At 37.7% G+C, this 16,004-nt stretch overlaps 1 protein-coding gene across 3 annotated transcripts in view; it reads left to right on the forward strand.

Annotated features, from left to right (window-relative positions):
* Positions 1 to 11,694, forward strand: part of KATNBL1 (katanin regulatory subunit B1 like 1) — a 66,453-nt gene extending 54,759 nt beyond the window's left edge. For all 3 annotated transcript variants that reach the window (XM_030814354.1, XM_030814355.1, XM_030814356.1), the window contains 6 exons: positions 3,370 to 3,488; positions 4,688 to 4,738; positions 4,829 to 4,918; positions 5,267 to 5,356; positions 6,631 to 6,724; positions 9,999 to 11,694. In XM_030814354.1, the coding sequence (XP_030670214.1) occupies positions 3,370 to 3,488; positions 4,688 to 4,738; positions 4,829 to 4,918; positions 5,267 to 5,356; positions 6,631 to 6,724; positions 9,999 to 10,031 (477 nt within the window). In that variant the 3' untranslated portion in view covers positions 10,032 to 11,694. The remainder of the gene's footprint in view (positions 1 to 3,369; positions 3,489 to 4,687; positions 4,739 to 4,828; positions 4,919 to 5,266; positions 5,357 to 6,630; positions 6,725 to 9,998) is intronic.
* Positions 11,695 to 16,004: the final 4,310 nt, after the last annotated feature.

Below are 16,004 nucleotides of genomic sequence, written 5' to 3' on the forward strand. Positions count from 1 at the left end.
TCATGCCTGGAGCCCGAGGTGGGTGGATCATGAGGTTAGGTGTTTGAGACCAGCCTGGCCAACATGGTGAAACCCCGCCTCTACTAAAAATACAAAAATTAGCCGGGCATGGTGGCGGGCACCTGTAATCCCAGCTACTCAGAAGGAGGCTGAGACAGGAGAATCGCCTGAACCCAGGAGGCAGAAGTTGCAGTGAGTTGAGATCGCACCATTGCACTCCAGCCTGGGCAACAGAGTGACTCCATCTCAAAAAAATAAAAAGAAAAAGAAGGACAACATCTGCAGGCGGATCACCTGAGGTCAGGAGTTTGAGGCCAGCCTGGCCAACATGGTGAAACACCCTGTCTCTACAAAAGTACAAAAATGAGCCGGGCATGATGGCGGGTGCCTGTAATCCCAGCTGCTTGGGAGGCTGAGGCAGAAGAATCACTTGAACCTGGGAGGCAGAGGTTGCAGTGCGCCACAATCATTCCATTGCACTCCAGCCTGGGCAAGAGAGCAAGACTCCATCTCAAAAAAAAAAAAAGTGGACCACCGAAGCCAGTTATCCAGACACATTTTGCCGGGCTCTCAATATTGCCTAGTTAAAGCATAGTTCAGGCAAACCTGCTGTGGTTTGCTGCTCTTCTGGCTCAAGCAAAACTGGTTAACAGACTCAAAAGCATTTTTGAGAGTGATAGAAATATTCTAAAACTGGGCTTGGCCAACATGGCAAAACCTCATCTCTACTAGAAATACAAAAATTAGCTAGGCATGGTGGCACACTTTGGGAGGCCAAGGCAGGTGGTCAGGAGTTCAAGACCTGCCTGGCCAACATGGCAAAACCCCATCTTTACCAAAAATACAAAAATTACCCAGGCGTGGTGGTGCACGCCTGTAATACCAGCTACTTGGGAGGCTGATGCTCAATTGCTTGAACCTGGGAGGCAAAGGTTGCAGTGAGCCAGGATCTTGTCACTGCCCTCCAGCCTGGGTTACAGAGTGAGATTCTGTCTCAAAAAAAAAAAAAAAAAAGTGGGCAAAGGACACAATAGACACTTTTCAAAAGAAGACATACATGTAGCTGATAAGCATATGAAAAAATGCTCAGCCTAAATGCTAAACCTAAAATCACTAATCATTAGAGAAATGCAAATCGAAACCACAGCAGGATATCATCTCATACCAGTTAGAATGGCTATTATTAAAAAGTCAAAAAATAACAGATTCTGGCAAGGTTGTGGAAAAAAGAGAACACTTATACAATGCTGGTGACAGAGTAATTTAGTTTCAGCTATCGTGAAAGCAGTGTGACAATTTTTCAAAGAACTTAAAACAATCTCATTATTGGATATATACCCAAAGGAATATAAAAACATTCTACCATAAAGACACATGTATGCGTATGTTCATCACAGCACTATTCACAATAGCAAAGACATGGAATCAATCGAAATGCCCATCAATGGTAAACTGGATAAAGAAAATGTGGTGCATATACACCATGGAATACTGTATGCAGCCATAAAAAGAATGAGATCGTTTCATTTGCAATCACACGGGTGAACCTGGAGGCCATTATCCTAAGCGAACTAATACAGGAACAGAAAACCAAATACTTCATGTTCTCAGTTGGAGTGGGAGCTAAACACTGCGCTAGTGCATATGGACACAATTACACCCAGCTGATTTTTGTATTTCCTATAGCGACAGGGTTTTGCCATGCTCCCCAGGTTGGTCTCGAACTACTGAGCTGAAGCGATCAACCTGCCTCAGCCCCAGCCCAAAGTGCTGGGATTACAGGTGTGAGCCACGGTGCCTGGCCAGAATAAAAGTTCTTTTTAAAAAGTTTCAGTTGTGCATTTTAAAAACTACCCCAGTGAGACATCTTTCTCAAGAACCTCCTTTTACTTTACATTCTCATTTTCACTACTTTTCACTAAACCTTACATTTAACTAATAGGTTTAATGATTATTCTTGTTTCATACCTGTTTTCTTGATTGACCAGTACCTGCTCTAAAAATCTAAATCTGAAAGTGATACCATAGCATCTTAGCCAAGTTAAAATACATATAACCATTGACCTAGCTGTTCCAATTGTAAAATTAATTTTAACAAAAGTATCTGTACAAGTGCACATATTTACATATATCAGGATGTCCGCTGATGCATGGTTTTGATAGGTAAAAACCAGAATCTAAATAAATTATGGTATATAAAGACTAGAGAATATGCTATTGTTTTTTGTTGTTATTGTTGTTTTTAAGAGATGAGGTCTCACTGTCTCACTGTCTTTCCCAGGCTGGACTCAAACTCCTGAGCTCACATGGTTCTCCCACCTCAGGTTCCCAAGTAGCTGGGAATATAGGCACACAACACTGTGCCAGGCTATGCTGTTGTTCTTTAAAAGTGAAGTTGGGTCTGGTGTAGTGGCTCATGCCTGTAATCCCAGCACTTGGGAGGCCAAGGTGGGCGGATCATGTGAGGTCAGGAGTTCAAGACCAGCTTGGCCAACATGGCAAAACCCCATCTCTACTAAAAATAGAAAAATTAGTGGGGTGTTGTGGTGGGCACCTGTAATCCCAGCTACTCGGGGAGGCTGAGGCAGGAGAATTACTTGAGCCCGGGAGGCGGAGGTTGCAGTGAGCTGAGATTGCGCCACTGCACTCCAGCCTGGGCAACAGAGCAAGACCCTGTCTCCAAAAAAATAAGCTTGATCTGTGTTTTGACATTGAAAAATGTTCATATAGGTAAAAAAGCAAGGTTTTGAACAATATAGGTAATTAATTTTTCAGAGTGTTTATATGTGTACTTAATTTGTCTTTGTCTAGAAAATGGTCTGGAAAGATACATATCAGTCTCTTAACTGTGATTATTTCTGCAGAGTGATATTGGATGTTTTTGTGGGCAGGTAGAGAGTTTTTACTTTTTATCTTACATAGTTCTGTGTTAAACACATTAGAACAGGAAAATGACACTTCATTACTTAACAATAAATAGATAAATTTAAATGATACTACAACACTTGTCAAAAACTGAGTTTTTGTGATTCTCATGCCATTCAGTTGGTAATGACTAGCCTATATGTTTACATTTTTCTTTTATCCATGTTATAAATTAAATCCTAGTTTATAGGTCAGCTAAAAATAATTTTACAATTTATTGGATTTTAAAAGAAAAATGGTAGCTAGTAAAAAGTATAAATGGGTCTTAAATTTGTTCAGATCATTTGTTTACTATGGTCAACTGCAGTATTCCTTTCTTTGGGCCAGTAAAAGGAGTTACCTTTGCATGATTTTTAACTATGTCTACCAGAACGATTTAATAAAAAAATAGTTTCATACCCTGTTTTGGTGCGCTTTTTAACAAATCAGATTATTGCCTTTCAGGTTTCTCAGGACCATGAAACAATGGCCCAAGTTTTGTTCAGCAGGAATATGAGATTGAATGTAGCTTTAACTTTCTGGAGAAAGAGAAGTATAAGTGAACTTGTAGCTTATTTGTTGAGGTAAGTGTGACCTTTTATCCTCTTTGTTCAATCACTTTTTTTCTGAGACAAGGTCTTGCTTTGTCATCCAGGTTGGAGTACAGTGGCACAATCATGGCTCACTGCAACCTCAATCTGCTGGGTTCAAGCAGCCCTCCCACCTCAGCCTCCCAAGTAGCTGAGAGTACAGGTGCACATCACCACACCTGGCTAATTTTTAAAAAAATTTTTTGGAAGACACGAGGTGTTATGTTTCCCGGGCTGTTCTTGAACTCCTGAGCTCAAGGGAACCTTCTTCATTATTCTAAACTGCCTATATGTAGCTTCAGTAGAGACAGTATGGCTTAAATTACATTCATCACCTATCTAAGAGTAACCAAAATACAGAAAACAATGTTTTATCAGATTGAACAAAGCTGTTACCTTTCCTGTCATTCTTACCTATAAAACTAAGAGATAATGATATGGGAAAACTAACCTTCTAAAAATCCCTTTTGAGGCCAGGTGTGGCAGTTCTTGCCTGTAATCCCAGCATTTGGGAAGATTGAGGTGAGTGAGTCACTTGAGCCCAGGCGTGAGAGACTGAGCAACATAGCAAGACTCCATCTCTACAAAAAATAAAAATAATAAGCCAGGCACGGTGGTACGTGCTTGTGGTCCCAGGTACTTGGGAGGATCACTTGAACCCAGGAGTTGGAGGTTGCAGTAAGCTGTGATTATGCAACTACATTCCAGCCTGGGCAACAGAATGAGACCCGTTTCTTAAAAAAAAAAAAATTAGTAAAAATAAAAAGTAAACATCCCTTTTGAGTGGGAATTTGAAGCATTACTTTCCTCATTGTATTCGAGTCTCTCAGATGTTACCTTAGGGAAGCCTTCTTTGACCAACTTATTTTAAAATACCCATTTCTCCACTCCCTATCTCCCTTTCCTGTTTTATTTTTCTCCATAGCACTTACATCAACGTGCTCTATATGTCTTATGTCTTGTTATTTGTTTATTGCCTGTCTCGGTCCCACCCCCCAACCCCCACACTTGCTCACGCACTGGAATACAAGCCCTGCGTCTTTGTTCATTGCTGTATCCACAGACATGACTCATTGTAGATACCAACATTGTTAAATGAATGAATTTCTCAAAAGCAGTGTGAATAATCATAATATGAAAGTAAATAAGGAAATCAGCTCTCTAAGGCAATGCTATTCTTTTTATACTCTCAGGATAGAAGATCTTGGCGTTGTGGTAGATTGCCTTCCTGTGCTCACCAATTGGTAAAAACAATATTTTTCAGAAAAAAAGTAAGATTAAAGGAGGTCAAATTATGGCCCATCCATATTTTTATAACTTGGTATTTATTTTAGTTTACAGGAAGAAAAACAATATATCTCACTTGGCTGCTGTGTAGACTTGTTGCCTCTAGTAAAGTCACTACTTAAAAGCAAATTTGAAGAGTAAGTGCTAATCTGAATCTTGATTCATTTTTCTTTTTCAACATCCTTGATTTTGTGCTTTGTGAGTACATAGTAGATTGGGCTAAATGAGACATACAAGGTTTCTGTTTTCAAGAAGCTAATAGTACAATTAGGAAAAGAATATGAAATGACTAAAGGGCAATTATAAAAGCATCTCTAAACAAATTACATGAGATATACTTTTGTGAAATAGACATGAAGGTAACAAATTGTTAAAAGGGAAGAGACCAATGTGTGTATGTGTTTTTTGGGAGGGAAGGTATCATCTCTTATAAGAAGGGTTCTTAGATGAAAACACTTGAATTTTGTAACAAAATGTCATTTCAGATATGTTATAGTTGGTTTAAACTGGCTTCAAGCAGTCATTAAAAGGTGGTGGTCAGAACTATCATCCAAAACAGAAATTATAAATGATGGGTGAGTATACCTTTAAAGATAAACTCATGCTGAAATTTTCTTCAGGAAAGCAGCTTGATTAAACTAGGTAATAATTTTATCCCATTATCATCAGTGTATGATATTTATTCTTTTTATGTTCAGAGAGATACTAACTTAAGATACTGTTCATTTGTGAAAACCACACCTGGAAATTGAATTCCAGAGCCTACCAACCTCCTGTATCTCTTCTTCTGACACAACCCTACCCTTCATTTTAGAAGAAAAACACAATGGTGTTTAATTCTTATATTCATTATATGAGTAAGGGAGGAAAAAGAGATGCCCACAGTAGAATAAGGAATGGAGGCACCCTGCAGGGTCCTTTAGCCTAGACATTAACCTGAGAGTCCGGTGTTGATGTTTACAGTTCTAAAAACTGTATTATTACTGCCTTGATGTGAAAATTTGTGGGTATTCTACCAGAGTATACCCAGATTATCATGAAACCACAGAAAAATATCTCCCAACAGTTTCCTTAAAGTCCATAATTTTGGGTCAGGCATGGTGGCTGATGCCTGTCTGTAATCCCAGCACTTTGGGAGGCCAAGAAGGGCAAATCACTTGAGCTCACAAGTTTGAGACAGCCTGGGCAACATGATGACACCCCATCTCTACAAAAAATACAAAAATTAGCCAGGCATGGTGATGTGCGCCTGTAGTCCCAGTTACTCAGGCTGAGGCAGGAGAATCGCTTGAGCCCGGGAGGTGGAGGTTGCAGTAAGCCGAAATGGCACAACTGCACTCCAGCCTGGGCGATAGAGTCAGCTCTTGTCTCAAAAATAAATAAATAAATAAATAAAAGTCCACAATTTCTTTTGTAGGCTCTCAAAATTTTCTACTTCACACCAAGGAATGTCCAAATGTTCCAAACGCCTGGTCATTTTCTTACCTGCTTTGACAACTAAATAACCTTTAATTTTCTTTTTTTTTAATTGAAATCAAGTAAGACATTTTATTAATTTTGGAATTGAAAAAACATCTTTTGTTTTTTCCAAGAATTAATTAAATTGGAGGTGTTTGGTGGTATTATGTGGATAAACCTTTAATTTTCATGACTGACATGTATTATTCTAAAAGTTATTTCACTTTTTTTTAATTTCTCTCCACGTTCCCGAATGTTTTATTTCAAATAGCATCATTTTCTCCTGAAAAATACCTGAAACATTTTAGAACAGTTTTTATTATGCATATTTATGATGAAAGTTTATATCTTAATATATTTGCTTTCTCATTTTCTTCCTTTTTTTTTTTAGAAATATTCAAATTTTAAAACAACAATTAAGTGGATTATGGGAACAGGAAAACCATCTTACTTTGGTTCCAGGATATACTGGTAATATAGCTAAGGTAATCTATATTTAAGCTTATAAATTAAACATTAAAAATTAGAAATAATATTTTACATTTATTTATATTTATATATTTAAAAATTAGAAATATATTTTTAATAGAAATATATTTTTAATAGAAATAGAAATAGAAATATATTTTTAATAGAATATTTATTAGAAGGAATAATTTTAATAGAAATATATTTTAATAGAAATATATTTGTATATTTAAAAATTAGAAATTTAAATATATATATTAAATATATATTTAAAAATTAGAAATAATATTTTACATTTTTCAAGTCTCTAGGCAAAATAATATGGTACTGTTCTAATGTCTAAAGTCAATTTCATATTTTCAAATGCTTCAGGTCCTCTGCATATAACTGTGACCTTGGCAGCAAGCACAGGAATTGGCCATTGAACATGTTTCATGTACAGCCCCTGAAATGTTATGCTAGAGGATATTTACAGAGGGTTTTAATCAGAGAAAAGTATTTGAAAAAATTTTTAGAATCCAGTAAGGACAGCATCAGAAAACAAGATGAGGAACTCAGGAAACAAGGGATAAGGAACATAATTAAATGGTTTTGGAGATTAAGTTTTACTTTTGCTAATGTTATGCTTTTTGAGACGGTAAACTATTTAAATCACAGTGAATTTGACTTTGGTCTTTATCGATTTGTCTCGTAAAGGAAAAAGTAAAAATTGCTAGTTTGAATTTTAATATTTAAACTCCAGAAAACATTGGTAGTTAGGCCGGGCACAGTGGCTTACTCCTGTAATCCTAGCACTTAGGAAGGCCAAGGCAAGCAGATCACCTGAGGTCAGGAGTTCGAGACCAGCCTGGTTGGTGAAACCCTGTTTCTACTAAAAATACAAAAAATTACCTGAGTGTGATGGCGCGTGCCTGTAATCCCAGCTACTCGGGAGGCTGAGGCAGGAGAATCACTTGAACCCGGGAGGCGGAGGTTGTGGTGAGCTGAGATCATGCCATTGCACTCCAGTTTGGGCAACAGAGTGAAACTCTGTCTCAAAAAAAAAAAAAAAGAAAAAGAAAAGAAAAAACATTGGTAGTTAAAAATTAATTGAAGAAAAAATTGTCATTAAGAAATACTTTTACTCTATTACTGGGCATACAGCTATCATAAATGGGCATTAGCCAGGAATATAAAAAGCATTTTTTGGTTTTAAAAGCATTCTTTGGTTTTAAATATATATATATTTCTAAATAAGAGGATTTATGTCATGGACTTAGTTATAAAATTTTTCTCAGAGACAAAACAGCTTCTTAGAATTCAGGGGGAAAAAATACAATGCTAGGGGAAAAAATACAATGCTAAGGGAAACAGAGGCTTGGGCAAACCTAGGTAGCCTTGAGGGATAATCTGGCTTCTACTCCAAGATCGTAAGTTCAGATCTTACAGGAGACAGAAGCTTTCAGGGAATTAATGTAGCTGAGGGAAGAAAAGCAAATGGGAGTGATACCAACAGTGACCAACCAGAAGCTTATCTCCTGTCAAAGTGACAGCCACAAAGGAGCTCTGGCCATTGCTATGGAAGACCATGGCCCCTCTCCCCCCCCAAAAAAAATTTCTCAGATACCTTCAAATAAAAGAAGCAAAATAGAAGCAAAATGGTATATCAACCAAGTTTGTTACCACTGTGTGGGATTTTACTCTATAGAATTCTTTTTTTTTTTTTTTTTTTTTTTGAGATGGAGTCTCGCTCTGTCACCCAGGCTGGAGTGCAGTGGCGCAATCTCAGCTCACTACAAGCTCCACCTCCCAGGTTCATGCCATTCTCCTGCCTCAGCCTCCCAAGTAGCTGGGACTACAGGTGCCCGCCACCACGCCTGGCTATTTTTTTTTTTTTGTATTTTTAGTAGAGACAGGGTTTCACCATGTTAGCCAGGATGGTCTCGATCTCTTGACCTCATGATCCACCCGCCTCGGCCTCCCAAAGTGCTGGGATTACAGGCGTGAGCCACTGCGCCTGGCCTATAGAATCCTTAATGATGAAAATCTTATGAACAAATCAATCTCCTAGGAAGTTTTTGTTGTTGTTTTAGGTTTTTAGAGCATACATGACGTATTACCTTGCTCTAAAGGGGTGTTGCATTCTGTATAGAAGAACTAAAAAATTATTGTTCCTTATGACTGAAATTTGCTTTCAATCAGAATTTTTTTTTTTTTTTTTGAGACTGAATCTTGCTCTGTCGCCCAGGCTGGAGTGCAGTGGCGCAAGCTCGGCTCACTGCAACCTCCACCTCCTGGGTTCAAGTGATTCTCCTGCCTCAGCCTCCCGAATAGCTGGGATTACACACGTGCCTGGCTAATTTTTGTATTTTTAGTAAAGACGGGATTTCACCACATTGGCCAGGCTGATTTGGAACTCCTGACCTCAAGTGACCCACCCACCTCCCCCTCCCAAAGTAATGGGATTACAGGCGGGAGCCACCACACCCGGCCACAATCAGTTTTTCACAAAGGGAGAAGTTTTATTGTGAATGTGACTTTAAGGTACCATTTATTATTGAGGACAATACTGACTGATTAAAAGTTCAATGCGAAGTTCCTTATGATGAGACTTTATTACAAAATTAAACTATCAATTAATTTGTAATTTTTTGAGTATAGAAATTGAAAGAAGAGGGCCAGGCAAGGTGGCTCATGCCTGTTAACCAGTACTTTGGGAGGCCAAGGTGGGCAGATCATGAGCTCAGGAGATCGAGACCATCCTGGCCAACGTGGTTGAAACCCCATCTCTACTAAAATACAAAAAATTAGCCAGGCATGGTGGTGCACACCCGTAGTCCCAGCTACTGGGAAGGCTGAGGCAGGAAAATCACTTGAACCCTGCAGGTGGAGGTTGCAGAGAGCTGAGATCACACCACTGCACTCCAGCCTGGTGACAGAGCAAGACTCTGTCTCAATAAAAAGAAAGAAATTGAAAGAGGCTATTGTCAAGCTGGGCTTAAGTGGATATAGCGTTGATAGTAAACAGCACTGATAGAATTTCTGTGAATGTTAGCTATGAAAGCAGAGTTGTTTGAGCATAGGAACGAACACATTCATTTAGCACTTAGCAAATATGTATTGAGCACATACTATGTGCCAGGCCCTGTGCTGAACAAATGCAGATAAAAGCACTGAACAAGACATGTCTTTTACCCTCAAAAGGTCGCAAAAGGAAACTAAGGCAAATTAAGCAACAGCAACAAAAAATGGATTGTTTATGTTTGTATTTACTGTACTGTCTAATGAAATGTTTTTGTTTTATCTTCTAAGGATGTAGATGCTTATTTATTACAGTTACATTGAGAGATTTCATCTACTAAAGAGCATTTGGTTTTTCAAAACATCCCTGAACTGTATAATTTACCAAAAAAAAAAGTCTCATCTGAGAACTGAACTGCGGAAGAAATCAAAACTATTTTTTCTTTTAAAAAGCCACATAATGAAACCACTAATGAAATCCCAACAATCTGCTTCACATTGAAGTGGAAAAATATCCAAAAGGAGCAGCTTCAATTTCATTGAGGTGAAAGTGCACTATGAAGATTGTTCAACTTTGCTGCATTTGGGAGTTATATGGTTATTTGGTAACATTAAGAACTACTGGATTTTAATGCAATCCTGCATAAAAATATAATTTATACTATGTGAAAAAATAAGACAGGACTTACCACTAGGAACCACCAAGACCAATCATCATTAACTTTTTTAAGATTGTGTTTTATTAAAAAAAAAAAAACCCTTAAATGTGTGCAGCTATTTTCTTATGTTGAAAAGACTGAAAGTTTAAAACATGAAAAAAATCAATATTAAACATTTTTTGTTCACACTGAGATACTGTGTATGTAAAATGCCTTAATTATTAATAAGCCAATGTGTTATGATACCAATATCTGTTTTAAAAAACTAAAACCAACCATGCTTCTGGCATGATAAAATCATGGAATTAAATCAGGGGTTTACATTCTTGTAGAATGTTCTTGAAACACTCTCTGCACCATTTTTAAAACTTGAGAATAGTTTTAGTATCTCTGATATTTTTTGCCAGAATCATCATGTCATGTATGTATGTGTTATCCCTATCTAAGGAAAAAGGTGAATATGTTTTTGTATGAATGTTTAACTGGAAATGTCCATGGACTTGGCTAATTTATATTTACTTTTTATTGTACATAGATTTCTAATATTTTTCATTCCTGTATCATTTAAACTTCCTTCATTTGAGTAAATTCACTAAATATTTCTATTTTTTGCTTTTTTAAATTCTGATTTTATATGAATTCTAATTCTTTTTCACTACATATGTTTTAAAGAGTTACATACAGTGATTTAGAATGGTTTACAGTTAATGCTGATCTTGTATTTTAAATTCCAACACTTTGTGTCACTACCTCCTCTAATGGCTAGTATGATATGCTAGCAGACTGTATGAGGTCTTTTTTTAAAATACCATTTTTAGTGTCAGTGAACCAAATTCTGGAATGTCTTAACAGCTCTAAATCTTACTTGTCTTGAAAATGATTGGGGTTTAATACCACTGCTGGTGGTTCACACATCATCCCATCCTTAATATGCCTGACAGGCATCTGAGCAAAGGCTTTTAGTAATTGAATTTCTCTGCAGTAGTCCTTCAAGCACTTGAATGTAAACCTTTAGCATTTACTCGTTTAATGACTACTGATACGAATCTCAAGCAGATTTCTTGCTCTAAAAAGTTATGTTTCACTGAGTTCTGGTTTTGTATAGCTGTATTTTATATAGCTAGATATTACTTGCAGTGAACATGAATTGTAATAATTGGTTATTTCCTTAAGTCTTTAGATTAGAATAATTTCAGATTATTGCACTTCTGTGATTTGAGAGGCGAGTTATTTAAGAGTCCAGTTTCCAGGACATGGGAATTTGAATTGTAAACCTGTTATCTCTGTGAAACTTTAACGTGATAAAATATAACCTTTCTTTGTGCTTATTCCTGTAGTTATCACTGTCTTATGTAGCAGTTTGAACCAGTTAACTTGGTTGGAGTATGGTGCTAAAGAGGCCGTGGACAGGAGTTTGATGCTTTTGTAGGTTCATTAACTTTACATACACACAAAATGTTTTTATAGCTGTCGATTGCACCTTCCCTCAGGTATCCATCTCAGAAATTCAGGAAGATGGTATGTATAGCTTAGCATAAACCTTTTGCCTCAAATGGAAGGATTACTCAAATAATGGGTATATGTGATACTGTAGACTTTTAATCTAACATTTAAAATAATAGATTCAAAATAGGATATCTAAAATACTGTGTAATGTTTAGTTTCAAAGTATTAAGTAATATTACATCAGATATTTTTCACATTTTTCTCTGGGTCAGGTCATTGACTAAATAGTATCTTCAAAAATCAAACTTCAATAAATCAGACTTCAGAAAAATTAAGTACAAATGACATATAGTAAGAACAGGTATTATCTTGGTAACACTTATACCTAAATTTAGGTTTTTTGAAGGCATGTAGATAATACTTTATCTTACATACTCAGAGCTATATAAGTCAGCAGTTTTTAGCTGACAAAGATTATTGAGTAGCATATACTCCTAATTTCTGTTCTTGGCCTTTGCGGTTTCCTTAATACCTACCTCTCTCAGTTATTGAATTGATTAGTATTAAGTGATTTTTAAGATTCTTGGATAAATGATATTAGATAAGTAAGTATTTTTGAACACTTCTGTTGCTATTAAGCCCTTTCATGCTACAGCATTTTAATTAGAACAGTGTTGATCTCCAGGAATAGCCAAAGAGAGTGCTTACAAAGTTTTGGCTGTTATATTGACCTAGATTAGGACAATTACTGTCTGTCGTTGCTAATTTGTTGCTGTGCTACTAAGGAGTATACAGAACTGAGGGACTACCCAAGGTCTCTATGCCTTCTTAGTCCTTCTATCGTAGGTTTTCTATGCTTGACTTTGCTAACTTTGCAAGTATAGGGGCAGGTAGTTTATTGAGGTGATAGAGGGTTATCAGATAATTTGCTTCTACTTGGGACAAAGTGGGTGAGTTTTGTAATGAGTGATCGTGATGAGAATAATGGTTAAAAGTTAGGAAGTAAGTATCATTAGATGGTTTTTAAAATTAATATTTGGCAGTGATTTCAAAGGCAATTGGCACTATTTACATGAATCTTGAGATGTGAGAATTGGGATGTAAGTATTCTGTCCATTTGGGGGAATCACAAATACCGGCATTGAACTCTAAGGGCTACTTAGGAATTAAATCCTAATGCCTCTAAATTTACTCGGTACACATCATGTCCTAACCTTAACCATGGTTGTGTGGGTTCAAAGCTAGGTTTCTGACCTTTGAAACAGTAGTTTTCTCAAACTTAGAACATTTCTATATTTTGCCAAGTTGTTCATATAATTAATATTAATGGATAACTAATTGGAGTAATGATTATTAGCTACTGAATGCTGATAATAGAAGTCATATTTAAATGCTTAGTTACTTAAGTTAGTCAAGGACTCTGAAAAAGTAAGGTTTAAGTTAATAATTTCATCAGTCACTCCCAGTTATCTTCTTATTTAGGAACAAGATGGTAATGCAGTTGCCTTTGTTTATTTAAATAGAAAAAAATTAAATTAGGAGAAAATGACCCAACTACAGTGATGTATTTGGATACACTACTTCTTATCTTTCAATATAGACTTTTATTTCTGGATTACCATAGATGGAAATAGTATTACTGGACATATGTTGGTAGGTATTTACTTCTATGTTTTTCTTTTTCCTTTAATTTCGAATACTTCTAGCTACAAAAATTGTCATAAAACTTTACAACACACTATACCCCCCCCCTTTTTTATTCTATGACAGGATTATAGAATAAAAATTCACGCCAGGTGCAGTGGCTCACGCCTGTAATGCCAGCATTTTGGGAGGCCGAGGCAGGTGAATCACCTGAGGTTGGGAGTTCGAGACCAGCCTGACCAACATGGAGAAACCTTGTGTCTACTAAAAATAGAAAATTAGCCAGACGTAGTGGCGCATGCCTGTAATCTCAGCTACTCGGGAGGCTGAGGCAGGTGAATCGCTTGAACCCAGGAGGCAGAGGTTGCAGTGAGCCGAGATAGCGCCATTGCACTCCAGCCTGGGCAACAAGAGCAAAACTCCTACTCAAAAAAAAGAATTATCCCTCCCTGAACACCGTATGCTTCTAATTTTTCATCTACTTGATTGATTCAGTAATAGCACCAACTGTAACAAAGTAAGTACTGCATATCATATATCCAGTATATTGAGTCCATTTTTCAATGCTATATTTAAAACATGTAGATACTATAATTTTCTCTGGGCCAAATAATTGACTTAATAGTACCTCCTAAAATCAAACTTCAATAAAATCTCAGTACAACTACAAAAAATATGTATACCATAGTATTTTATAGACTGTAATTGGTCATAAAACACAAAAAGACATAGCTCCTGTGTACTAGGAATTTCATGAAAGGGGCCAAGGCACAGTGGCTCATGCCTGTAATCCCAGCACTTTGGGAGGGCAAGGCAGGCGGATCATGAGGTCAAGAGATCAAGACCATCCTGGCCAACATGGTGAAACCCTGTCTCTACTAAATACAAAAATTAGCAGGGTGTGGTAGCGCGTGCCTGTAGTCCCAGCTACTTGAGAGGCTGAGGCAGGAGAATCGCTTGAACCCAAGAGGTGGAGGCTGCATTGAGCTGAGATCACGCCACTGCACTCCAGCCTGGTGATGGGGCGAGACTGTCTAAAAAGAAAAAAAAAAAAATCATGAAAGGGCCGCCTCATAGCTGACAATACATTTTTCATAGCAAAGCTTGTTATAATTTCTTTTATATACAGAATTATTACTCTCTGCACTAGGAAGTTTTCTGATGGGAGATACCAGGAGTCCAGATAAGGATTCACTCCCCAGATACACTTGAATTGGTGTTGATTATTAAGCTTTACAGTATATTCTGTATTTTCATTTAGATTTAAACCAGGATTTGTTTAAAAAATGTCCTGGACCTGGCCAGGACAGTTGTGACACTGGATTTACACCAAAGGTACAAAGAGTTAATGCAAAGCATTTTCTAGGGTAAGAAAGAGTTGTCATGGGAGTCCTGGAATACACTGAATCACCATAATTACTTGCTTCCAGAATTATTCTATTGCATTTACCCACAAAACCTGCAGTGTGAAACCTGGATTTGACTCTTCCAGGAGTCAAGAGTAGAATTAGCTGTCGGGTGCAGTGGCTCATGCCTGTAATCCTGGCGCTTTGGGAGGCTGATGGGGGCAGATCACGAGGTCAGGAGATTGAGACCATCCTGGCTAACATGGTGAAACCCTGTCTCTACTAAAAATACAGAAGATTAGCCGGGCATGATGGCACGTGCCTGTAGTCCCACCTACTTGGGAAGCTGAGGCAGGAGGCTGAGGTTGCAGTGAGCCGAGATGGCACCACTGCAGTCCAGCCTGGACGACAGAGCGAGACTCCGTTTCAAAAAAAAAAAAATATTATCTACATTAGTCGTAAAAGTTATTGGTGATTTTAGTCTGGCATAGTTTCCTTTTTTTCTTCTTCTTTTTTTTTTTTTTTTCTTTTTTTGAGGTGGAGTCTGGCTCTGTCTCCCAGGCTGGAGTGTGGTGGCGCAATCTCGGCCCACTGCAAGCTTCACCTCCCGGGTTCACGCCATTCTCCTGCCTCAGCCGCCAGAGTAGGTGGGACTACAGGTGCCCACCACCACGCCTGGCCAATTTTTTTGTATTTTTTTAGTAGAGACAGGGTTTCACCGTGTTAGCCAGGATGGCCTGGATCTTCTGACCTCGTGGTCCGTCCCGCTTGGCCTCCTAAAGTGCTGGGATTACAGGCGTGAGCCCCCGCACCCAGCTAGTTTCCATTTTTTTAACTTATTAAGTTAATAAGTGGCAAAGCAAATCAACAGAAAATTATTAATACTCTTTCCTTCTAATTTTTTTAATTAAAATATTTTGTGATTGTTTATGTGTGGTTTTGTCATTTAGGAGCTTTTTAAAGTGATGATAAAATTAGTTTTTTAAAGATAACTGCACATAAGTTTAGCAATTAGGCCGGGCGGGGCAGCTCACACCTGTAATCCCGGCACTTTGGGAGGCTGAGGCAGACGGATCACTTTAGGTCGAGAGTTCGAGAGCAGCCTGGCCAACATAGTGAAACCCCAACTCTACTAAAAATACAAAAATTAGCCGGGCATGGTGGTGGGCATCTGTAGTCCCAGCTATTCCGGAGGCTGAGGC

This window comes from Nomascus leucogenys, chromosome 6, assembly GCF_006542625.1.
Source record: "Nomascus leucogenys isolate Asia chromosome 6, Asia_NLE_v1, whole genome shotgun sequence".
NCBI classification, from domain to species: domain Eukaryota; kingdom Metazoa; phylum Chordata; class Mammalia; order Primates; family Hylobatidae; genus Nomascus; species Nomascus leucogenys.